At 41.3% G+C, this 24,959-nt stretch overlaps 1 protein-coding gene across 2 annotated transcripts in view; it reads right to left on the minus strand.

Moving 5' to 3' along the window:
• The window catches only part of L3MBTL4 (L3MBTL histone methyl-lysine binding protein 4), a 339,453-nt gene that overhangs the window by 277,307 nt on the left and 37,187 nt on the right, over positions 1-24,959 (minus strand). For both annotated transcript variants that reach the window (XM_069468253.1, XM_069468254.1), the window contains exon 4: positions 11,646-11,731. In XM_069468253.1, the coding sequence (XP_069324354.1) occupies positions 11,646-11,731 (86 nt within the window). The remainder of the gene's footprint in view (positions 1-11,645; positions 11,732-24,959) is intronic.

Consider the following 24,959-nt stretch of genomic DNA (forward strand, 5'->3'; position numbering starts at 1 on the left):
ACTCTTTGTCAACACTTGATGATTTTCTTCACTCAATGGGGAAAAAAAAGTCACTCATGTTATTAGTAGTGCAAAAAAATAATTCAAATGCTGCAGAAGAGAACACGAAGAAATATTTTCGAAGATAAATACAAACAAAGAGAAAGTCAGAGATACAATTGCAGCCTTCTCTAAAGTAGAAAGAATCAACCTGCCAGGTTTTGAGTGTGATATTCTTGTCAAATCAGCATCCGATGAAGCAAAAGGAACCTGGGTTTATGTTCGATCTGAATATCCAGAATGATCCAAAACTATGTAAGGAACCACCAACACTTGCTGTCATAGCCAACACCCTGTAACAGTTAGATACAATTTTCTCATTAACAGAATTGAAGAATAAGGAATGAGAAGGAAGAGTTATACAGCCTATGCTATCTTCTATCAAGCCATATATAGATGCTTTTTAACAGTGGGCCAAATACTGTTCTAAGCACTTTACAAATATTAACACCTTAAATCATCATTAAAAACCCTATGAAGTAAGTCTTATTATGCACATTTTACAGGTGATATTCCCAAGGCCACAGTGTACCTGGCTTTTGTGTTTGGGTGATTAGTTGCTATGCTAAAACATTATGAAAGGCTATAAGCAATACTATACCCCTTCACTAATTAAAGACTTCATAATGTCATAATTTTTTTAATTTTTAAAATTTTTATTCCATAATTAAAGTTATAATGAGTTTTTCAAATATCTAAAATTGGTGGCCGAGTATGTACTATATGGCCATTAAGTGATCTCTAGATGTCAAAAGTTTGAAAAGAGTGCCATGCAGATTCCTTTTGTAAAAGGACCCCTATATCTGGTGATTTATTATGATACACAAGAAAGGTGGCAGTGTAATTGTAGAGCAAAGAGAGATGGCATTGGAACACCTGACTATCAATTTGGGGAGAAGAGTTAAATTAGATTCCTACCACAACATCACACAAAGTAATTGTAGATGGAGAGAAGAGAGACATGACAATAGAATACTAATACAATGTAGCTATTAAAAAAGCAAGACACACATCTAGATCTGCTGGTAGCTATGATAAATATAAAGCAAGTATTTGATGAGCATGCAGTATGTTTTCATTTTTCTTAAAACAACCAAACAGCTATTTATATAAGCACTATTTACATACCCACATAACTACCTAGATACAGATCTGAAAGGATTGACGTCAATTTATTTTGAGTAGTTCACCTATAGAAAGAAACCGACAGAGAGAAAGCCCTTTATTTTTACCTTCTATCTTGTTCAAATTTTTAAGTGACACAGTAATTTTTTAAAAATCGACGCAGCATACACACAATCAAATGATGCTGCGTGAGTGGGCAGGATGCGGGCCATGAGAAGCCTTGTATGTCTCCCTAAGGAACTTCTTTATTCTTACTTGATAAGCACCAGCAAAAGATTTTAAGCAATGAGAAGAAAGAACCATTTTTTCATTTTACAAAGATCTTAGTGGCAGTGTAGAGAATTAATTAGAAATGTAGCAAGACTAGAAGTATTAATAGAAGATGGTTAAGCACACTTTTAATATCTACTGATAATTAAGAATCTGCCAAGTGCTAGGTACAGCATCTAACTCGGTTTATGTAAGCCTTAAAACCCCCTGTATTGGAACTATTGCAATCCTCATTTCACATATAAGGAAACTGAGGCTCAGAGTTGTTCACAAATTGCTCCAGTTGCGCAGCTAGTCAGTATAAAACCTGGAATTCAAATTCAAACCCTGGCCTGTGCACTTAACTGCAACGTTATATTACATTCCGGAATGTTGCAACTGCCTGATTAAGTTATAACAAGGGCCTCAGCCAATGCAGAGCAGGAGCTGGGAATGAGGGAAGGAGCCAGATTCAGCACCTCCTTAGGAGGGAAAAATGGGCAGTACCTGGTGCCTGGCTGGAGGCAGAGGGCGGGGAAGGCAGGGAATTTAAACTGGCACCCAAGTTTCAAGCTTGAAAAAAATTCCCAAATTTTCCAGAGCGTGGTAATCTTTACTTTTATAATGATAACAATATCTACCAATACCTTCAAAGACTTTATGGAAAGCTTGTGAACAGCCAGCTGCTGTACCTACCTTGCCTTTCCAACTTCTGCTGCATTATTACAGCCTCAATAATCCTCCAGGTATCTTGCAATGAATCTTTTCATCGTAAACATCTATTCACTGCAAGATACTGGGAGACTACAAGAGGTTATGAAACTCCTTCCAGCTTTTTCCTCAAGCAGTTTTATAACTTTCACTGAGCTAACAGTGGAACTTACCAAGAATGTTAGACTCTTTTCTGGTTTTCTTTTATTTTAATCACAGAAAAAACGGAAAACTTGAAAATATATACATATACACTCACAACACACACACGCACACACATATACATGCATTTATTTTTTTCTCGTCTTGCTCAAACTACACCTAATGTAGCTGTTTTTAATGGTGGAAAAAGGGTGGGGTTCATGATGTCTTCAGAGATTCTAGAAATCTTCTAAATTTTATGGAAACTTTTGTGTGCAAATGGGTATCATTTCTCTAAGGATATTATCGATAGCTTTCACTGATGTTCAGAGGGGTCTAAGGCCCAGCAGATTAAGTGCTGGTGGTTATCCTTCAAGGGGATCTGCCAGTCATCAATCCACTGATGAAATGACATGCTCAGGAGACGTCAATAAGCAAAACACAGCAGTTGTCCATCACAGACATATAGGCCAGGCACCAAGGCATGCTTCAAATTCTGCCTTTCCAAAGTGACACCTATTTTTGTCATCTATTTATTAAGCTAATGGGGGAAATCATCACCTACATCATTAAACACAACGTGGTGCAAGGCTGCAGTTAAGATGGCATGAAAGATGGCTGATTGTGTATTTTTAAACTATCATTTTAGAGACTACTTCCTTGTCATTTTGAACATTTTACATAGATTAATTCTGAACTCAGAATCCCAAACTGCTGCCAAGATTATATAGCAAGAGGCATTCTACAAATAGAGAAACAGAATTCCGGGCTCAACAAAAATCTTCTTTAATAAGTTAAGTGAATGCAATTCTTATTGGCTTTTTGTGAATCCAGTCTGCTATAATCTCAGATCCAAAAATTCTCATTTCCCCAGAAGCTACAGATAGTAAGAAATTTGGCTGCACAATAAACATTTTAATATGTATCCTAACCACTGACTGAATTACAGTCACAGAAACAAAAAGAAAGCACATACTAGAGCAACTAAGATACTGCTAGATCTAGACAAGCTCAGACCAACAAAGATGTTTATGAACGAAGAAAAAGAACCCACACAGAACATAATAATGGACTTCATAGAGACAATTTTTAAAAACAACTTCTAAAGTTGTTTCATAATTCCCTGGCCATCACTGAATGGATTCCACAAATCCTCTGACTCTAGTGTCTAAAACAATAAGCCCACATATGTTTTTCTGAATAACTAAATGCTTCCAGGAAAAAAGACACAAGGATACTTCTAATATAAATTTCCTTTAACTAAAGGAGAAGAATCATTTCTACCCTTGATTCCAAATGCCACCACTTTCTTCTTTTAATTTCTCTTCCTTCTGAAGAGCTCTGAACTTGACTTTCAGCTTCCAGCTGGAACTGCAGATAAGCAGCCTGTTAGAGGGGCTTCAAGTCCCTTCCAGGAACAAAAAAGCAGCCCTGATCTGGCTGTCTGGCTCCAGACTTCAGATCTGCTCAACTATTTCATAGCATCCGTGGTACTTTGAACACCATTTCAGAGAAGCAGATTCTAAGCATAGGAAAAGTATCTGAACCACAAAATCAGGATGTATCTTCAATTTTGCCCCAGAGCTTACAGCTCTAGAGACCCTGAGAAATGAACAAGAATGGGAATTCTTTCCACCCTTCAGAGCCCTAGCATTAATCAGTTTAAATGACTTCACAACATAAGGCTACACTCTATTTTTAAAACATGCTTCCTTCTTTGGCCTCCATATGCCTTGTGATTTCAACTCCAACCAAACATCTGAATATGATACACACAGTATTCTTTCAAAAAATGTTTTTTTCTGGGAGGATTGTTAACTACCAATGAAGTTACCCTAAAACTGGGGTAACAACATACAGAAGACAAAAACAAATAAACAGACAAGCACATATTTAGGCAAATAAAAAGAGCATACAGACTGAGGCATAATGGATTCTAAGCATATCAGAATACATAAGGTATTTGCAATTTATACAAATACTAAAAAAAAATTTGGTCACCATTTGGCTCGTGATTAATATTTAAAGTACTGTCCAAGGAGGATCCTTATTAAAACTGTGATAGTGTCTTCAATAACTGTCGAGTAATCTGGAAGCATGTTCACAGCACACAAACATAACAGCTGACTACACTGCTTTGATCTGAAAGGTTCGAGGTGTCTCCAGTAGTTTTACAGGGAGTTAAAATAAATAGGAATTTTCAAAGAAGCATTTTTCTATGCTTGCAGAGCTAAACACAAATCCAGATTTTCATCAAAAACAAAAGACACACACATATATAAGTTTTTCAGATTCTAGTTAATGTATAGGCATATACAGAAAAATTAGATTTTTATAATATAATTCAGGCCTGAATGAAGAAGTTAAATTTAGAAGGTGGGGATTCCTTTTGCTCAGACTTCAAGTAAGGAAGAGTACGAGAGAACAGGAATGTGTTCAAATAAGGCTGTCTCCTCTCTAGGACAATTAGGGGGTTAAACTAAGAAGGTAACTTTGTTCCCGAACACTCTCAGCCCCTCCCCAAATAAACACAAGCCTGTGACCCTAGAGAAAGCGGAATTTCTAGTCTGGAGGACTCTATGAGGCAGCATGTGCAAAAGCACCAAGCAAACAAGCGGTACCTCGCCCAGAAAACATAAAGCAAGACGGAACTAAAATAAAAAAGAAAGAAACCCAGTCAGTCTTCCAGAACATCAAAATTCCACCCAGAGACAAAATACACCCACATGTAACCACACAGAATAGCCCAAAAAGCAGCCAAAGTTGCTAAGTACGCAAATGGATAAACAGAAGAACTGCACGTTACAAAGATCCTTCTGGCAACAGTGTGCAGCAAAGGTTAAAGGGGGGGCCAGCCTGGATGGAGAGAAATTATTTAAGGAACTTTTGCTAAAATTTATGTGGAAAAAAAAAATCCAGGGCTTACTCCTAAATTAAGGCACAGTGCAGGGAGCGAGGAGCGGCTGAATAGCATCAGGAGGCAGAAGCGGAGCAGACTAGATTGCCGACCACACAGAGCACAGGGAGAGGAAGGGCTCTCGCTGGCTACTGGGCACAGGGTAGAGGCCACTCACAGGGACACAGGGCCCAGGAGGAGGCTGAGAGGTGAGTCCAGTGTGGACGTACGGAGAGAGCTGTGTGCCACCCAGGTGAGGAGGCGAGAGGGCCAGAAAGACCAGGAGGGAGGTCAGGAGCTCTGCTGCGTGTCCGTGGGATGACGGTAGGGAGGCAGAGGAGCTGGCCAGGGAGCCATGCAGAGCGGAGACAAACCAGGGAGGGGGAGGGAATGTGAGGAGAGCCTGGCGCGGGGTGGCTCAGAATCAGCAAACGCAGAGCCCAGGCATGGCCAGCGCTCCGGGTGCAGGGCTTGTGGCATGAGGCCATACATGTCCGCTTGTGAAATCTTAGGGGACACCTCTGCAGGAGCAGTGCCAGGCAGTGCTGGGAATAAAGGCTGAGTTGTGGAGGTTGAAGGTGGAAAAATCATTAGAAAAATCAAGAGAAGGGAAAAGCCACAGTCTAAAATTTCAAGAAGCTGGACTGGGCTAAGGAGATGAGTTAGGAAAATGCAGAGTCCAATATTTTTTCTTAAAGATGAAAGAGACTTAAGCGTATTTGTGTTCAAAAGAGAAGAGAAGTTAACTTGCAAGCAGGACATGAGATAACTGATGGAGTACGACCTAGAAAAGCAGGACTGGAAAGGACCCAGCGCACAGGCGAAGGATGGCAGAGCGGGGACACCTCTTCCAGCACAGCGGGGGAAGGCGGTGAGAGGAGGTGGGGGACGTTGCAGGAGGCAGCTGAGGGCCTCGCCACGCATTACGGGAGGGATGGCTTCTGGGGCAGGGGGAAAGATGCCCGCGAGCTCAGAACTGCCGTCCGAGGAAGCAGGGGCAGCCCGACGGACAGCACAGGAAGACGGCCAGCAACGCTGCTCTGCTAGGATGGGCGTCTGCAGTGCTGCGAACATGCAAGGCCTCGTGGTCCTACCCAGCAGCGCTTGGCACCTGAGGCACAGAAGTTAGAAGGCGAACATGTGCTGTCCAGAGCTGGGACTGTGGCAGGCACATGTGGAGAGAGGACGGCAGGGGGACGAGGGAATTGAAGATCCCGGCAAGGGAGTGGCTGACATGAAGGAACCGGGGGTCTAGGCTGGCGGGGAAAATGTGAATCCAGAAGGGACACAACAGAGGAACTGTGAGTCTGAGAGAGAAAATGGTGCTATGAGAGTAAGAGAGAGAAAAGTCTGGAAAGGCGTGGACGAGATCAGATGGTGAGATGAAAGTTCACCATTGCAGAGGAGGCCACAGGTGCAGATGGACGGAACTGAGAAGGCGGCGACAGTGGTGTCTGGGTGGAGGCGCTCAGGGTGCCAGGGAGTGGGAGGGACCATCCTGTGGGCAAAGGAATGTCCCAGGATGAGAACACAACTGTGGGGGGTGGGTGGCAAGTGATGCGAGCAGAGACTCACACACACTCTAGGGAAGCGACAAGAGCAGAAATAACAGAGATGAGACGCCATCAACCGCAGAGAAGGGAAGCTGGGCTTGCCAGGAGAAGGTGAAGGAACAGACGGGAGCTGGGCCGCCGGGCCTGCCTGGGCTCTGAGGGAAGGAGAAGGGGGCCTGGCAGAGGGGACACCTGTACTCAGGAAGCAGAGCCACTGAGGGGACACAGGTGTGTGTCCCGCTACAAAGAGGAGGGGACAGCATGCTGAGCTCTGGAGGAAGTTGCATCATTTGTTTTGCCACAGGCAGGGCTGCCAAGGCCAAGCAGGATAACTGGGGAGGGAGCCGACCCACAAGTCACTCAGGCCAGGGGCAGGGACAGCAGGAGCAGCAGTGAAAAGAGGATGACGGCATCTGTGGTTGGCTCCCAAAGTTGTGTCCACGGCCTGATCCCAGAAGCTGTGGCGATGCTAATCCACATGGCACACAGGGCCTCGCAGGTGTGACTGAGGGAAGGATCCTGAGATGGGGATTGTCCTGGATTATCTGGGGGAGCCCAGTGTCGTCACAAGGGCACCCCTGTAAGAGGGAGGCAGGAGGGCTGGAGGGGTTGGCGTGAGGACGGAAGCAGAGCAAGGCGAGGAACGGAGGGCAAGGACAGGCTCCTCCCCTGCAGCCCCAGGAGGGATGTGGCACTGCGGCTCCCTGCACACCTCTCACCTTCTGAACTCAAAGATAATAAGTTTGTGTTGTTTTAAGCCACTAAATTGGTGATAATTTGTCATGGCAGCAATAGGAAATTAACACAGCACCTAAGCTATATGGAATTCAAAGTAAAACTACATTACCAAGCTATGAGATTATATATAAAGTCCAAAAGAGTTTTAACTTTTCTCATGATGACTTTTATTTTGTTCTGAAACACCAAATTATTTTTAAAATGTGGAAGTGTCCCTGCCCATGGTTAGCCTGTATTCCTGGCACCCCTACATTGGCAGGCGAGAGAACGTCCTGTCTGGGGCTAAAAAGCAGAGCTGGCCTTTGAGCCAGTGACTAAGGATGACAATGGTAGTGCCATATGGTAGGGTTCACTGTCACCAGACAGGACAGTCTAGAAAACTAGGGCAGGCTGCACTCCCTTGGGTCAGAGGCCAGCCAGTGCTGCAGGCGCAGCTCACAAGCAGAGCACTACGGCTCGAGCAGGTGGAGATCCAGGTGCTGCTCTGGCCAGGTAACACAGGAGCTGGCATTGGTCCCTCTGCTGCTGTCCTGCCCCCAGCCCTCACTCCCGCCACTGTGAGGTAGGCAGGTGGCAGCTGCCCAGTAAGTACAGGTCAACAGGCCAGAGCGAGCAGGCTGGGACAGCTTCATGCAAACAGAAGACCTCAAGGGGGAACATGGACCTAGGAGGTTTAGAGCGCAGGGAGAGACACAAAGGCCTTCAGACTTGGATAAAAACTGAGCAGCAAAGCAGGAGCCAGCGTGGGGACCAGCCTGGCAGCTCCGTGTCATGCCCATCTGCAGCTGGGCCTAGACTATGGGGGCTTCAGTTCCAAGCAGACATGTGTGGAGTCTACTGACAAGAAACAGCGTGAAAAGAACACTGCAGAGAAGTGCGTGTGACGGGGAGACGACTGGCGGGGGAGTACGAGAGAAAAGCTTTTCATACCAGCCTCAAAACAAACAAACAAACAAAAATAGCTTAAATTTTAAATCAAATCAGGACAGGCACACTTCTCCAGTAATGAGGAGAAAATGTTTTTGAATTTACTATGTCAACAGAAGGTGTTTATATCCTTGTATACCTATTACCCCAGCTGAAAAAATAAATTATAAAATATAAAACACTTCACTTTGTCTTGTACAGAAAGAAGTTTAAAAGAGGCCTATAGATATGCACAAACCTTGTGTGCAAATGAAATAGGCATAGTCTCCTTAAAAAAATACACATTTTCTTGGTAAAACATGTATCTGATTTGCATGATGGAACTGATTGTGCATGTGTGAGTGTGTGAGTGTGTGTGTGTGTGTCTGGCTGGCTGGCTGTCTTTGGTACATCTTCTAAAATGTGAATATTAGGATAAAAACTATATATTAAAAGTAAAGCAATACTTTAATGTCTTTGGAATAGTTTTCCATTCAAGCTATGCAAACTATTTTAAGTTTTATTTTCAACACTTCAGTGTCAAAAGCTGAAGAGTTCTATCTCAGCTGACTGACCTGAACAACATTATTATGATATTTACACAATGAAATGAACATTAACCATTCATAGTCAAGAGCACAATGTCAATACAAAACTGAGTTCATTCTGATGCTCTTTCTTGGATGGCTGACATCAACAATCTGCCTTTTTGATTATATTATAAAACATATTTTCAGTTACAAACCATGTTATTTCATCTTTTAAAATACAAATCTTGACTTATAGTAACACTGTGTGTTAAACACAAGCATCTTCTTCAGTCATTGGGACAAATCAGACATGATAATTGGTGAACTTAATTCTCATTCAAGGTCAGATGGAGTCTCATCTCACGCCTAATAAATTCTTCACTTGTACATTCCACCTCATATCGTTATCGTGCTATTATGGGCAAATCTTATATCCCATCTGGAAGGCAACATTCTAAGACACCACGTTGTACACTCCTCCGCGTTTCATCGAGTCTTACCTGGCCCTTTGCGCACACAGAGCCTTTAAAACAAGAGCAGCTTAACACGTCAAATATGTCCGTTTTCTCATACACTAACGCTTTGCTGTCGCCTTCAGAGGTGACAAATATTAAAGTTCAAAAGCTTGAGAAAGTCCTATTTTAAAGTTGTGTTCTCAGCCGAGAAATCATCCAAGAGAGCACCCCCTGCTCTCCGCCCAACCCCACTCAGTGGAGTCTCTCAGACTCTCCACCCTCACGAGGGCGCCCACCCCAGCTTCACGGGCCACAACACTCAGTGCCTTCCAGCTCTTCTGTCGTAGCTCTGCAAAGCCAAGGGGGGAAGCTCCATGACCCACGGCCTGTGATCAGGCAGTTCCTAGCACCGCCAGCTGGATCCATTCAGGAATACAGGTCCCACATTTGTCTCTGGTTATTTCTGTAGTTCATACCAGGTCACAAGGGAGAACCCGAGGGAGAAATTCTCAGTTCTGTAAGTGTTCTTGCACTGGCTGATGGACTTTAAAGGATCTTAAAGGAGGAACTCTGAGAATAATGTTAATACACTGACAGGCTGAGATGAAGGACATCCAAACATCTGATTTAATCCTAGTGGAGATAAGAGAGGACCTTTGCCCGAAGACCCTGATCTGAGGACACAGCACAGGTCTGATTCTCAAGACACAGCAAACCTCACCTATGTGCTTTGGCTGCATCCTGACCAGGCCACATCTCCCTTTGGGTGTTGCGGTACCTGATGGGCCTTAGGCAGCCCCCACTCCACCCTCCTGGCCTGCAGTGACCCTGCAGCAAGGGTACGGGATGGGCACGGGTGGAGAGGGACAGACAACCGTGAGTGACACTGGACAGCCCTGGTCCAAGCAACCCCCTTTAAAGACCGTCTAGACTCCAAAGTAAGAGGTTTCCCAGAAGTCATTCCACATGGACGGATCATCTGAGCATGCTCAGCACAGCAGGCATCGTGAGGACACAAGAAAGGAAAGGGGGAAAAGGAGGAAGGTCCCTCACCTTCATTACCCTACATGCTTTAAATGGAGCAAACACCCTAAGTCTTGTCAGGTGACAGCAACATGGGGCAGCAGGAACCTGACTCTTAGGCACCAACTGCATAGTTCTTAAACCTTCTACGGTAGTGGGCCTGGAACCTGCACCAAGAATGCCCTGAGAAGGTTCTCAAGCTACACGTTTCCAGATCCTGCCCCCTGCTCTGATTTAGCAAGTCTCAGGAAGACCCACGTCTGTGCTTTCCAAAGCTGCACAAAAGCATCTGATGTGAAGACTGGGTTGAGAGCCACTGCTCCAGACGTTTCCATTTTCCATGACATGCCTCTCATACTGTTAGTGAAGCAAACGACCTAGACAACAAAAGGATCCTCTTGAGCATGAGGTGTTGGGACTTGGCTTCCCTTTCTTTTCCTCTTTGCTATGCCTCTTCTCCTGTGTTCCATTGCCATGCCCAGAATTACAAATGCCAGCCCTTTCACAGTAACACACGCTAGATGTAACTCAACAGATGTCATGAAAAGTAAACCAAATAAAATGTTTTAGCTTCTCGCTGCAGGTTAAAATGCAAAATGATCCAAGTCAGACGTAATTTTTCATATAAATTTCCCCTGAAACACTGAAAACTCAAACCAGAAGAACAGAAAGGGTTTGAGTTAGTACCTTGGGTAAGATTGTCCCCTGTAGCCATAAGCACCTAGTACTAGTGGTTGCTTAGTCATCCGAGTCTACACTGGCTGCTCTGTACATCCTTCTAGTCAGGTACGCCTCGACTCAAGAGGTTTTCCTGTCTCCTCTAACGTCGGCTTGACCCGCCACTTCCATGCAACACATCCAAACACATCCCTCTAACCTGGTCCACTGGTGGACATATGCAAGTTATATCAGACAAGAAAAAATAAAGTCTAACACTTATTGAGTGTTTATTATGTGCACATTGCATCCTATGTCCTGTACGGGTACAGCTGATTTGGTTCTCCAACAACCCAAGGAGACAGGGAGGGTACTTTTCCTACGTTACAGATAAGGAAACTGAGGTTTAATGACTTTCCTAAGGTCACAGAGCTGCCAGGTAGCCGTGCGGGGCTCCAGCCCACACTCTGGAACACAGTATTCCGATTACCTTGGTTGAGCCATTTCAGCAGAGCCTATAAATTCAAATAAGTTGGTGAGCTATGTAGGCAAATAATTTAATTTTAATTAAATCTCTTAAGTGTTGATTCCTTGCAAAAATATAAGGTGTTCAATGGCTGACCTTAGAAAACAACTCAACGGGTGCAGCGACAGCCTTCTGCTCCTTCAAGTACCGCTCCCAAGACCACGACGCCTCCTGGGCAGCTGCTGGAGGGATGGGAAGAGAAAACACAATGACTTTTCTTGAAACAACTAGTGACAGAAAAATAATAAAATTCAATTGAAGATAAACTCAAGAAGCAGGCACATTAATTAAACTGGTAAGCAGAAGACCCGGCAAGTAATAAGAGCCTTCTTTCCTACTTTCTGTGCACAGTTAGTAAAATCATGTAATCACTCCATAATCAGCTTTTCCTGCTTTGGAACAGGCTCATGGCTACATCTCACCCTCAAGAAGATGCCTTATGAACACTGAAAATAGGTGCCCTCTTGCTCCTCTCAAAGAGGGTGAACGGGAACAGGTTTCCTGGAAGGTAATTTGGTTAATTTTAAGATGAATAACCAGAAAATTTTTTTATAATCTCCTTTCCCTTTCATACCTCTTTTTGGTGTACATGTCAATCGGTAGGACCTGTCAAAAGGCAATGCAGCAATATTTGTCAAAAACCTTAAAAATTATTCCTACAATTTGAACCAGCAATTCTCTTTCTAGGAATTTGTCTTAATGCAATCACAGTAGATATGCCCAAGGGGCAAAACACAAGAGATTTTTTTTCCTAGAACTCTGAATAATAATGAAACACTGAAAACAAACTAAAGGTCTACCAAGGGGAAATTAATTAAGTGCATTGTACAGACATGTCATTTTAATAATAGGCAGTAAAATTACATTGTAGAAGACTGTCTAATGGCAGAGAAGGACTATGTTCATGATATACTACTAAATGGAGGGAAAAAAGCAGTTTAGGAAAGAAATTAATCCTTTTGATAAATATGTAATGGATTAAAAAGACTAAAATTATGTAAATCAAAACCTTAAATGAAGTCATCTTTCTTCCCAATTTTCTTTGTGCTTTGTTTTTCTGTTTCCAAATTTTCTAGATGAATAATTAACCTTTGCATTCTTTTTTATTTCAAAATATTAAGGGGGTACAAATGTTTTTGTTACATGGATGGCTTGTATAATGCTTTAGTCAGGGCTGTAAGTGTGCCCATCACCTGAACAGTGTTCATTGTACCTGTTAGGTAGGTTTTTATCTCTTCCTCCCTATTGATTTCCAACTATTTTTACTTCTTTCTGTGCCCGTATGTGCCCATCAATTAGTTCCAAATTATTAGAGAATAATAATTTATATAATTTCAAACAAAATTTAATAATTTCAAACCAAATAGTGTTCGGTTTTCCTTCTTGAGACACTTCAGTTAGAATAACGGTGTCCAGTTCCATCCAAATTGCTGCAAAAGATATAATTCATTTCTTTTTATGGCTGAGTAGTACTCCATGGTATATATATGCCACATTTTGTTAGTCCACTCACGAATTGATGGGCACCTCTCTTGATCCTACATCTTTGCAATTGTGAATTGTGCTGCAATAAAGATTCGAGTACAGATGTCTTTTTGATAAAATGACTTATTTTCCTTTAGCTAGATACCCAGTAGTGGGATTGCTGGATCGAATGGTAGGTCTACTTTTAGTTCTTTGAGAAATCTCCATACTGCTTTCTATAGAGGTTGTATAACACTAATTTGCAGTCCTACCAACAGTGTATAAGAGTTCCTTTCTCTCTACAGTCACACCAACGTCTATTATTTTTGGACTTTTTAATAAAAGCCATTCTAACAGGGGTGTTACCTCATAATTTTAATTTACATTTCCCTAATAATTAGTGACATTGAGCATTTTTTCATGTTTCTTGGCCATTTGTTTATCTTTTTTGAACAGCTTCTGTTCATATCTTTTACCCACTTTTTAATGGGGTTGTTTGTTTTTTTCTTGCTGATTTGTTTGAGTTCCTTATAGATTCTGGATATTAGCCTCTTATTGGATGTATAGTTTGAGAGTATTTTCTCCCATCTTGTAGGTTGTCTGTTTTCTCTGTTGATTATTTACTTTGATATGCAGAAACTTTTTAATTTAATTAAGTCCTATACCTTTTGAATTCAATAAAAATATCAGTTTTAAATAATAAAAATCTGGCACAAAGGATTAAAAATTGTTTCAAGTTTACATTCTATTCCCCAGTAAATCCTCCCCTAGGATTACATACTGAAGTAGTCAAGCACTAATAAAAGTTGATGGCAAAAATGTAACACATCACAACATAACAGCAAAAATTCAAAGTAGTATTAATATGGAAGAAAGGTTAAATAAACTATGGTACAAATATACATATATGATTCTCAGGTTGTTAAAAACTGTATTTTTTCATTTTTTTATACATTTAAAAGAATATCTTGAGAATTATCTTTAGCCTAAGTAAAAAACTACTGCACACAAAACAGTATATATTTAGACCATATATATATGTTTTATACATGCTATTTTTATATATATGTATGTTTTATATATACTAAATATACACTGTTTTGTGTCCTTTCTTATGCTAAGTGAAATAAGCCAGGCACAGAAAGATAAATATGCATGATCTCACATATGTGGAATCTAAGAAATAGAGCATAGAGAGGTAGTCACCAGAGGGTAGGGGAGTAAAGAATGGGCGAGGGGGAGATGCCATCTCAAAGGGTACAAAGGTTCAGTTAGACTGGAGGAATGTGTTTTAGAGATCTACTGCACTGCATGGTGAATGTAGTTAATAATAATGTATATTTCACAATGGCTTAAAGAACAGATTTTAAATGTTCTCACTACAAAAGAGGATAAGTATTAACATGTGAGGTGATGGATAGGTTCACCTTGATCTAAACATTCCACAATGTAAACATATATCAAAACATCACATGTAACCCATAAATATATACAATTATTAGTTGCCAATTAAAAATAAAATAAGCACTCTGGAAGGCCAAGGTGGGTGGATCGCTCGAGCTCAGGAGTTCAAGACCAGCCTGAACAAGAGCGAGACCCCGTCTCTACTAACAATAGAAAGAAAATTAGCTGGACAACTAAAAATATATAGAAAAAATTAGCAGGACATGGTGGTGCATGCCTGTAGTCCCAGCTACTCAGGAGGCTGACGCAGGAGGATCGCTCAGGAGTTTGAGGTTGCTGTGAGCTAGGCTGATGCCACAGCACTCTAGCCTGGGCAACAGAGTGAGACTCTGTCTCAAAAAAAATAATAAAAAAAATAAAAAAATAAACAAAAATAAAATAAGAACATAAGTATATATACAAATTATTATGTATATTAAAACATTCATTTATTCACATATTTATAAAGCACCTTTTATGTGGCAGGCAGTATGCATACATGTGTGTCCACACATACAAACACACTCATGTAGTAAAGCAATTGGAAAGAAACAGCAAAATATTAACAGTGGCTATATATGGATGGTAGGATTGATATAAATATTCTTTCCTTATTACTTTCCACATTTTAAAATTCTCTACAAGTATTACTACACACACATATCCTTGGAGAATACTGGTCACAAAGTGCTGAGTATTAATTTTAACAATTATCTTGCTGCAAAATGATCCAGAAGAAAGTACAGATGGTAAAAGGTCAGAACTGCATCAGCATTGGTGATGATAGGTGGTAAGTTACCCCTCTCAGTCAAACATTCAAAACCTCTTGAGACAATGAGGCAACCTGATGGAATAACAAACAAGTTATCCAAAATCCATCAAGTTGTGCAGGAATACTTCATGTAGACTTTTAATCATTTAAAAAATATTTTCTGAGCCTCTGTTAATGTGTCAACAATACAACTCTAGTCTAGTAGAAGAAAAATAAATAATATACATTATTTTTCCTTTGAGATCCATATATATCCTTGACAACAAAAGGGAATAATTTAAACTCAGGTAACAAAGAAAAGCATTGCAACACCTTACAGCTAAAAAATAGACTTACAAGAAGCATGGACATTAACATTCACTATCAGTCACAACACTAACTTATTATTATTAAGAAATATACTTATTAAAGTATGAGAATTTTTAAAAGCATTTTAATCATCAAATAAGACTATTAATTGTTATTGATAGATTTTCTTGTTTTGTTTGAAAATATTGAGATATCATAGTGTGATTTCCATTAAGGAGCTTACAGTGTATGGGCCCACTAGAGCGCTGAAAGGTTTGCACCATTTCTACCTCAACATGAGATGTTTTATTCTGTTAAACAGAGAAAGCCATCTGAAGATGTTCTGGGAAGATTATTCAACTTCCCAATTTTCACAAAAGCATTTTGCTGCATTACAGTTATGTGCTTTACAAAAAACATTACAGCAGTGTTGGCTCTAAAGCAAATACAGACATCTATCTCATTTTCTAGAACAGCTGTGTTCTTTAAAAAATTGCACGTAATTTCTCAATTTAATCATATTTCCAATTGTCATATATTATATCAATGTCACCAAAAGTAAATTACCTAAAACTACCTTTTATGATTACATATGTATGCAAAGAATCTTAAAATTTATCAGAAAAAGAATACATAATACCAGACAATAAAAACTTTCAATGAATTAAATATTTTGTTGAAGCAAGAGGATCATTCAGCAATATGGTACCCGCAAGTGAGATGAGGGATTCCACATTCACCTGCCTCACATCCTGTGGACAAGCCCTCCCGAGTCACTGTGTTCTAAAGAGATCCTCCTACCCCTCTGTCTCTCACCAGGTTTTCCATTATTTTGGCTGAAATTAACCAGTTTGCTTATTTTGAATTAGAATGTAAGCTTCTAGAGAGAAGGGACCTTCTTGGCTTGTTTATCATTGTATCTCTGGAACTATAATCATGCTTGGCTATAAATATTTGTTTAATGAATTAAAGGAAAGAAAGGCATGCAGAATAGCACTTTTTGCCTTAGAAATGAATTCAAAGATTTCTATTATGACCAACTCCTTTCTTGGTTTCCTAGAAAGAAGGAACCAATAATGAGACAGTACTGCTTCACGAACTGAAATTACTTCATTTTTTATGCAGTTTTCTCAGACATACTACAGACATGGTATTTATTTTATATAGAATATCATATATATGTACAACTTTGTGATCCTAAATTCCATTTCTTTTCACTATACTCAAAATATTCCAATTATTACTCTGCTGCCAAATATTATATAATATACAAAATATATTTGATTGTATATTATCTGTCACTTAATATACAACTATTATATGCCAGGTACTGAATTAGGTGGTTGGGGTGTGTGTGTGTGTTTGTGTGTGTACATGGACATACATATGTGTGTGTGAGCATATATGTATGAATGTGTACATTTCCATTTATTCTTTACAACACTGAATATTAAATTAATAACTCCTATAGCTCTAAAAAGATGAATATTACAGAGTTATACAGTTCACATAGCTGGAAAAGTTTGGATTTAGACACAATTCCTAGCCCAGGCATTCACATTATACAATACTGCCTCACTTTAGCGCACACAATAAAGATGTAGCAGAAATGCCTATTAAATTAGTAACTTTTAAGTTTATCAGCACCGTAAAATTAAGTTTGCAGGGAAATTAATAAGCTTACTCATTGACGGTGGCTTTGAAAATTTGATTAAAACTTTTGAAAGTCATGTTGACAATACATATTTATAGCCAAAAAATAAGATGTAAATATTCATTGACCTATTCATCCCAACTTTAATATTTTCTTCTAAAAAATGCAAAAGGAATAAATGCAGCTTTCACAACAATGAAAAGTTAGAAAAAAAATCTAAATATCCAACAATAGAAGTCAAATAAATTGTGGTTATGAACACATACTACTTTGTAAATATTAATTAAGCACAGAGCACAATTTATGTTTACATATGAATAAAAATCATAAGAAAACAAAAAAAAATCAAGACTGTGTGTTGAGATGATGAGATCTGTCAAGCAACGCAAGCCAAAGGCTGACGGATTTGGCTGGTAACGAAGCCCTTTTTTATATTTAGTTTTTACTTACTTGGACAACTAAAGGGGCCAGTTCCCCATGTCCCTTGCACACAGTGGCACTGAAATGACAGGGGCCACATACTGCCACACAGATGGTCAGATGCTCTGCTCAGGAGCCCGTTTCATGCTGTGGCAATGCAGCTTCATGGTGTGCAGCTGTACCCCAAGGAGGGTTGAGGGAAAAGGCCTCCAGTCTCATCAGAACCCAGAGACAATGAGACCTGGGTCTCAGGATGGCCTCCCCAGAGGGCAAATGAAAATAAGGATCACAGGGCATTTGTCAAGACACACAGGACCTGCAGTCAAGCCTTGCCTACCTGGCCTATTTGGATATGTGCAAGGATGCCAGGGCACCACAGTGGAGCCATTCTCTACAAAAGGATGGATGGATTTCTATCCATGCAACACCTTCTCTTGCAACGGAATAAGAAAAGCCATCTCTTTTTTTCTCTGGCAGTATTAGGTGGTGTGTGTGTGTGTGTGTGTGTGTGTGTTTCCTTTCTTCTAAAAGCAAAGACGACTCCTTCAGCTTCATCTGCAAGTCTCAAGTGTTTGGTTTACTTGGCCTCAGCCAAATTTGCAGATCAGCAAAAACCACAGCAACTTCTTCCACAAAAAGTGACAACCTTTGCCTGCTGAGATGACATATTTACACTTTACCATCCACTAAATTTTGCTTTGTTCTTCTACACACACCTTGAGGTTTATTGGCTTATTCATCAGATTGGCAAGAGCAAAAGCAAAAAATTCAAAGCAAAGAACACCGAAAAAAAACGTAAGACAGTCTAAGTAAAATGTTAAGAAATAACACGGCAGAAGCCAACCTCACTGAGCAAAGCAATATTATGAGATGATAATAAATTGCTCTAAGTGCTTAGCTTCTCGTTATGCTGTTAAAGACTACCTGGAGTTGAAGTGGCTGTGCACGTCACACTTCGGCAGCACGCCCACCAGTGACCACGAACCACTGTCTCCACTGAGCAGAATTACCTTTCTTGCCTGCAAGCCCAGGTACAGGCTCACGGACCTATCAACAAAGGGGGTGGGAGAGAAGAACCACATGGGGCCGCCAGCGCTGCCAGCAGACCACTCACAGTGGGAGTCACCTAAATAAATAATGGTCAAAGAAGGGCAGTTTTCAGAGAGAGAATTCAACTCTGGACTGGGCAGTGGGGCATGAGGGTTAATTGCTGAGAAAAACAAATCTAATGGTTTAGCAAAATAAAGAAGCTAAGCAGAACACAAGCCAAGGAAAGGCAGTTCAATGCTTGGATGGATCAAAGGCTGGTAAAGTGACTAATTCTCTTAATGGCATGTTCGGATGGTCTTACTTTACGAACAAACAGCATGCCTCCCTGAGCCAGGCCGTGGCCCTGCGGAATGCAGAACACTGAGACACGCAGCTTTAGCTCTCAGACACATTCCTTTTACCAATCGCTCACAACGCCTGATAGGCCCGGGCAGCAATATCACACTGGTAATGGGCTCGCACGCTGAGTGTGTACATCCCAGACCAGGTACACCTTAACCTTGAGGGATTTTTTTAGATTATGTAAACCACAATTGTGTCCTACTTTGTCATTTCACATCCGGAGTTCTGAATAATTAAGTTTACTTAAATTAATAAAACTTTTATTTTGTATTTCAATTATTTATATTTCAATTGCACGTGTGTGCACTAACATTATTGTTCTCAACTCTTCTCTTATAAAAATCCATAACATAAAAGGCATAACATTCTATTTAAATATGAAAAGAAGCCCCAAATACTATTTAGCCCTGTGATTTTTTTCAAACCTTAAATTTCTTTTTATGATGACCTCAGTTTTACTTACAGAGATATCCTATTAGGAGCCCCCATATTAGAAACCCTACAAGAGGAGCTATTCTTGTTGCTCCAACCGCTGACCACTCAGCCTCCCATCGGCCCCATCTCAGAAAGCATAGATTGAAAAATCAATGAGAGAAGAATCTCTCACTTTGGCAACAAGAATATCCAGTTCTAGTAAACTGCAGAATATTTATTAGTAATTTTCTGAACTAAAATTAAAAATGCCAAGGGGGTTAAGAATGGACGAATGATCATTCCTAAGTCAGAACCATGTTAATCTTAAGACACATCTCAGAGCAGTCCCTTTCCAATTCCGTTAGCCATAAACACACCTGTCACACCGTCATTTCAACTTCATTTCAAAAACTATGCTGCACATGGCTCCAGCTTCATCAGGAAACATCTTAGAATATGTGGAAACAATTATCAGTAGCAATCAACCTATTTTATAACAAGCTATTATAAATAATGCCTTCTTTTGTGGTACCAACTGGCAATGATACAATTTTCCTACTGTTAACAACTTATGAGTGCACTAATACCCCCCTGAAACAACAGCTCCCTGAGTAGCACTGCACTTTCCAAGCTCACATTTTAATAACTCTTTTGTGTCACCATAGCAAGGACTTTTCCATACTCTACCCACAACATTTTTCATTCCCACAGTCAGGTTGCTTTTCATTTCAGTACAACTAAATTTAAAACCATGTATTGCTGCTGTCCCCAGGCAAAGCAGGTACTGAGAGCTGTGAGATGCCCGGAGAACTTGACTCTCCTCTGCATCTCATCGTCACGTGGCATTTACTCCAGGGGGGAACACATGTGTAGACAGATAACTATAGCCCACAACCTGACATTTGGTGGGACTCAGTGTTTTGATAAATAAACAGACACAAGTGCTAATATGCACTAGTTAAGAAACTCAAACAATGTGTCTGGGAACAAAATGAAGGAGGATTAATTCTCAACAGAAAAAGCTTCCCAGAGGGTATTGCTCTTTGAGACAAGTAGAATTTAGCAGGCAATCCGGGGAGAAGCAGCCTGCGGCCTGAGCAAAGCGAGAGTGGCTGGAAAGGAAAGAGCTACTGCAAATACCGCAGAGTCTGGTGCGCGCTAAGCACAAATCCTGTTGCGGGTCAACACAACAGAAGGCAGGACTGCTGGATTGAGAGGAGGCAAAAATAAGATCATGAAAGTTCTTAAAAGTCAGCTGAAGGAGTCTGGGCTTCATTCTTGTGGTTTAGAGAAACATTAGACTTCTGAGTGGTCAAGGGATTCATCAGAACTTACTTTATGAACCAGCGCTAGGTAAGGGTGGAAAAGATGCCAGACTGGGAATGATAACACCACAGTCCATGCAAGAGACAGCCCGGGTGGGCCCTAAGGAAAGGTGGGGACACGCGGTGTTTGTCCTTCTGTGTCTGACTGATTGCACTTGGCGTGAAGTTCTCTGTGGTTACAGAGGCCGGGGGGTGAGGGGAACGGGAGACGATGGTCAAAGGGTGTAACATCTCAGACAGGAGGCATTTTTTTTTGAGTTCTATTGCACAACATGGTGAATATGGTTAATAGAGTATTATGTATTTCAAAACTGTTAAGAGAGTAAATTTCAAATGTTCTCTCCATGAAGAATGGTTATTTGAAGTGATGGATACGTTAACCAGCTTTATTTAATTATTCCACATTGCATTCATAAATTATAACATCACTTTGTACCCCACAAATTTATACAGTTACAAATTGTCAATTTACAATAAGAAAAAAGAAAGAAAGGTGGGAAGAAAATTGAGAGAAAACACGAAAATCCAATCGCCAGGCTGTGGCCCACAACTGCCTCAGGGAGCATCCCGAGGAGCAGTCCTGGGTGCCAGGAGGAGATTAGCACATGGAGGCGCCAACACAGGATGCTGCAGGAAAATAGGCACTATTTTCAGAGATGCTGAATTTTGGGTATCTGAAATAATCTATAATAAATACACATAAAATCTATAATAAATATATATCCAAAAAAGGCAATCCAAATTTTTTTAAAAAGCAGAAACATCGGAGATAATAGTGAGAAAAAAGAGCCTAGGCCAGAAGGCGGGTGTCCTCGCTGGAGGAAGGTGGGGGGCAGGGCAGAGAGGAAGCTCCCAGGGGACAGAGACCAGGGCTGGGAGATCCGTACCACCAAATGCTCCAGGCGGTCAGGTCAGGAAAACTGCTGCTGAATTTGGTGGCCAGAGGGCACTGGGGCTGAAGGGGGCAGATTTCAGTGCAGGGATGAGCTCGGAAGTCAGACTGCAGAGGTCCAGCCAGGAAGGAAGTATCAGGAAAGCAGCAAGTGTGGACCATGCTGGCGAGGGCTGCCGATGGAGGGAGGCAGGTGACATGAGCCTTGAGGGGGAAGAACAGAGCAAGGGAAAGGAAGTCTTTCTTGATTGTTGTTGTTAAGAATATAGGGAGACAGGGCATTTCAGTTCTTCAGCTAAGGAAAATGAAGCAACAGAGAGAAATGAGGCTCTCAGAAGACAAGGGAAATCAATGGAGGAGAGAGGCAGAACAAGCAGAATGTTTTACGAACATAGGTAGGGGAAGGACCCTGAGCGAATGAAATTTTAAAAAGAGGAGTGTTAGAGTGCCAGGGAAGAAGACGGAAGGGCATCCTACCTAATATCCTTCATCTCCTTGGTGACGTAGGCAGGAGCATGTCTGCTAAGAGGAAGGATGATAATGGTACCTTCGGGAGCACGAGAAAGGAGTTACAGAAGTTCAGCTAGGATTGGATATAAGGAGTACAGAGCTGTCCTGAGAGCCCCACTCCCATGGGCGGTGGTTCTGCGGAAGAGGCAACTGGCACCGCAGGACTCCCTCCAGTCGCCGCTGGCAGTCTGGAAGTGGGAGCAGATGGCTCCATCTGCAGACAGCTGGGGCTGAAGAGACGGCCAAGAGGATGAGAGGCTCTAGGCCATGAGAACATGAGATAAAATGCTCCAGGGGCTCTAACTGGCCCAGGAGGCAAATGAAGTCTGAAGACAACTGACAAAGAACAAGAAAGAATGGAAAAGCTAAAATACAAAATATGATTTTTCTTACAAAAAAGGATTCCACAGAATTAAAGGAGAGAGAAGAACTGGGGGTCAGGAGGGTGTGGTCAGGAAGGGGACTCAGAATTTAAGACCAGGCCACTCAGCAGTTTATTCCACAATGCGTGTGGCAGGGTACTGCGCTCAGAGTGTTGTGACAAGGTGACAACAATGCAAGGGACTAACAGGGAAATCTGAGGTCAGCAGGGAAAGAGGTGTATAAGCAAGTTATTGGAATACAGTGGTTTCCAAAATGTGGTCATCCCCTGGGAACTTGTTAGAAATGCAAATTCTGGAGCCACACCCCAGACTTAATGAATCAGAAACTCTGAGAGGGACCAGCAATCTATTTTAACAAACCCTCCAAGTGATCCTCAAGCATGCTGGAGTTTGAGAGCCATTATTCCAATATAACATGAAGAAATCTACAGAGGAAGAACTAATCTGACCGAGATCATCAAAGGTTTCCCAAATGATGTGCCTTTTTAAAGGATAAGGTTCTCAAAGTGAGGTACTCAGACCAGCAGCACAGGTATTACCTGGAAAGTTGTTAGAAATGCAAATTTGGGAGCATCAGTGAAAACTGGAATCAGAATCAGGAAACTCTGGAGGGGGGTCCCAGCAATCTGTTTTCACAAGCTGTCCAGGTGACTCTGACACAGTAACGTTTGAGAACCACTGCCCTGGAGTGAGGGGGCCAGACTCCTGCTGCAGATGGGGCCCTACAGACAGGACAGGATCAGAACTCTCTTGACCTTGACCTCAGTGCCTGTTCTTGAATCTCCATGAATCTCCAGCCTCCCCTGACGTGTATTTTTACAGTATAGCCCATTACTTGAGCAAGCTTGAGTGATCTCTCTTCCTTGCAAATAAAAGAGTCGGATTAAAACTCTATGTTGAGAATTTCAGTCTTTAGCTTATATGTACCATAGAGCAATTGAATGTTTTTTAAGCAAAGAAATACCATGATAAGTTTTGGACTTGTTTCTCCTCTGCCCTGCCTATTGCTGTTTTTGTGGTTGTTTTGTTGTTGTTGTTGTTGTTGTTGTTTTAAGATATCGTTGATGATAGTTTTTTTTTTTTTATTTCATCTTATTATGGGGGATACAGAATTTCAGGTTACATACATTGCCCATGTACCACCTGTCCCCCCAAGTCAAAGCTCCAGGCGTGTCTGTTCCCCAGACAGTGCGCGTTGCACCCATCATGTAGGTATATATCCATCCCCTCCCCACCCCCCCCTCCCCGAGTCAACACCTTCAAGCATGACCATTTCCCAAACGGTGCGCAATGCACTCATTATGTAGGCATACACTCATCACCTCCCCCCACCCCCCCACCTCAGTCTGATATCTGATTGGTGTCGTTCCCAGATGTGTATTTAGGTGATGATCAGGGAAACCAATTTTCTGGTGAGTACATGTGATGCTTGTTTTTCCATTCTTGGGATACTTCACTTAATATAATGTGTTCCAACTCTCTCCAGGAGAACCATAGAGATGTCGTATCTTCGTTATTTCTTATAGCTGAGTAATATTCCATGGTATACATATACCACAGTTTACTAATCCAGTCATGTATTGATGGGCATTTGGGTTGTTTCCACATCTTTGCAATTGTGAATTGTGCTGCTATAAACATTCGGATACATGTGTCTTTGTTATAGAATGACCTTTTTTCCTTTGGGTATATGCCCAATAATGGGATTGCTGGATCAAATGGCAGGTCTACTTGAATCTGTTTAAGATACCTCCATAATGCTTTCCACAGGGGTTGCACTAGTTTGCAGTCCCACCAGCAGTGTAGGAGTGTTCCTGTCTCTCCACATCCACGCCAACATGTGTTGTTTTGGGTTTTTTTGATAAAGGCCATTCTCACTGGGGTTAAGTGATATCTCATTGTGGTTTTGATTTGCATTTCTCTGATGATTAGGGATGTTGAGCATTTTTTCATATGTTTGTTAGCCATTCTTATATCTTCTTTTGAGAAGTTTCTATTCATGTCATTTGCCCACTTTTTGATAGGGTTGTTTGATTTTTTCTTGCTGATTTTCCTGAGTTCTAAATAGATTCTTTTTATCAGTCCTTCATCTGATGTGTAGTATGCAAATATTTTTTCCCATTCTGGAGACTTGGATTTAGTGTCCCTGATTGTACAGGGCATGAAAACAGAGGAGATTCTCAGGGTGTAGGTGCAGAGCACAAGGTAGGGGGCCAAGACAAGAAGCCTGGAGAGCTACAGCATTTAAGACATGGGTGGAGGACAAATAGCCAGTAAAGGACAGTGAGAGGGGGCAGTGAGAGAAACAGGGGGAATGCAGCAGGGAATACTTTTAAGAAGTAGAGAACTGTCACTATCAAATTTGATAAAACAGTAAAACAACATGAGAACTGAACAAAGACCACTGAATTTAGTTATCTAGAAAGACAGAAGTGGCCTTTACATGAGGATAA

The sequence above is a fragment of the Eulemur rufifrons genome, chromosome 5 (genome assembly GCF_041146395.1).
Source record: "Eulemur rufifrons isolate Redbay chromosome 5, OSU_ERuf_1, whole genome shotgun sequence".
Classification (NCBI taxonomy): Eukaryota; Metazoa; Chordata; class Mammalia; order Primates; family Lemuridae; genus Eulemur; species Eulemur rufifrons.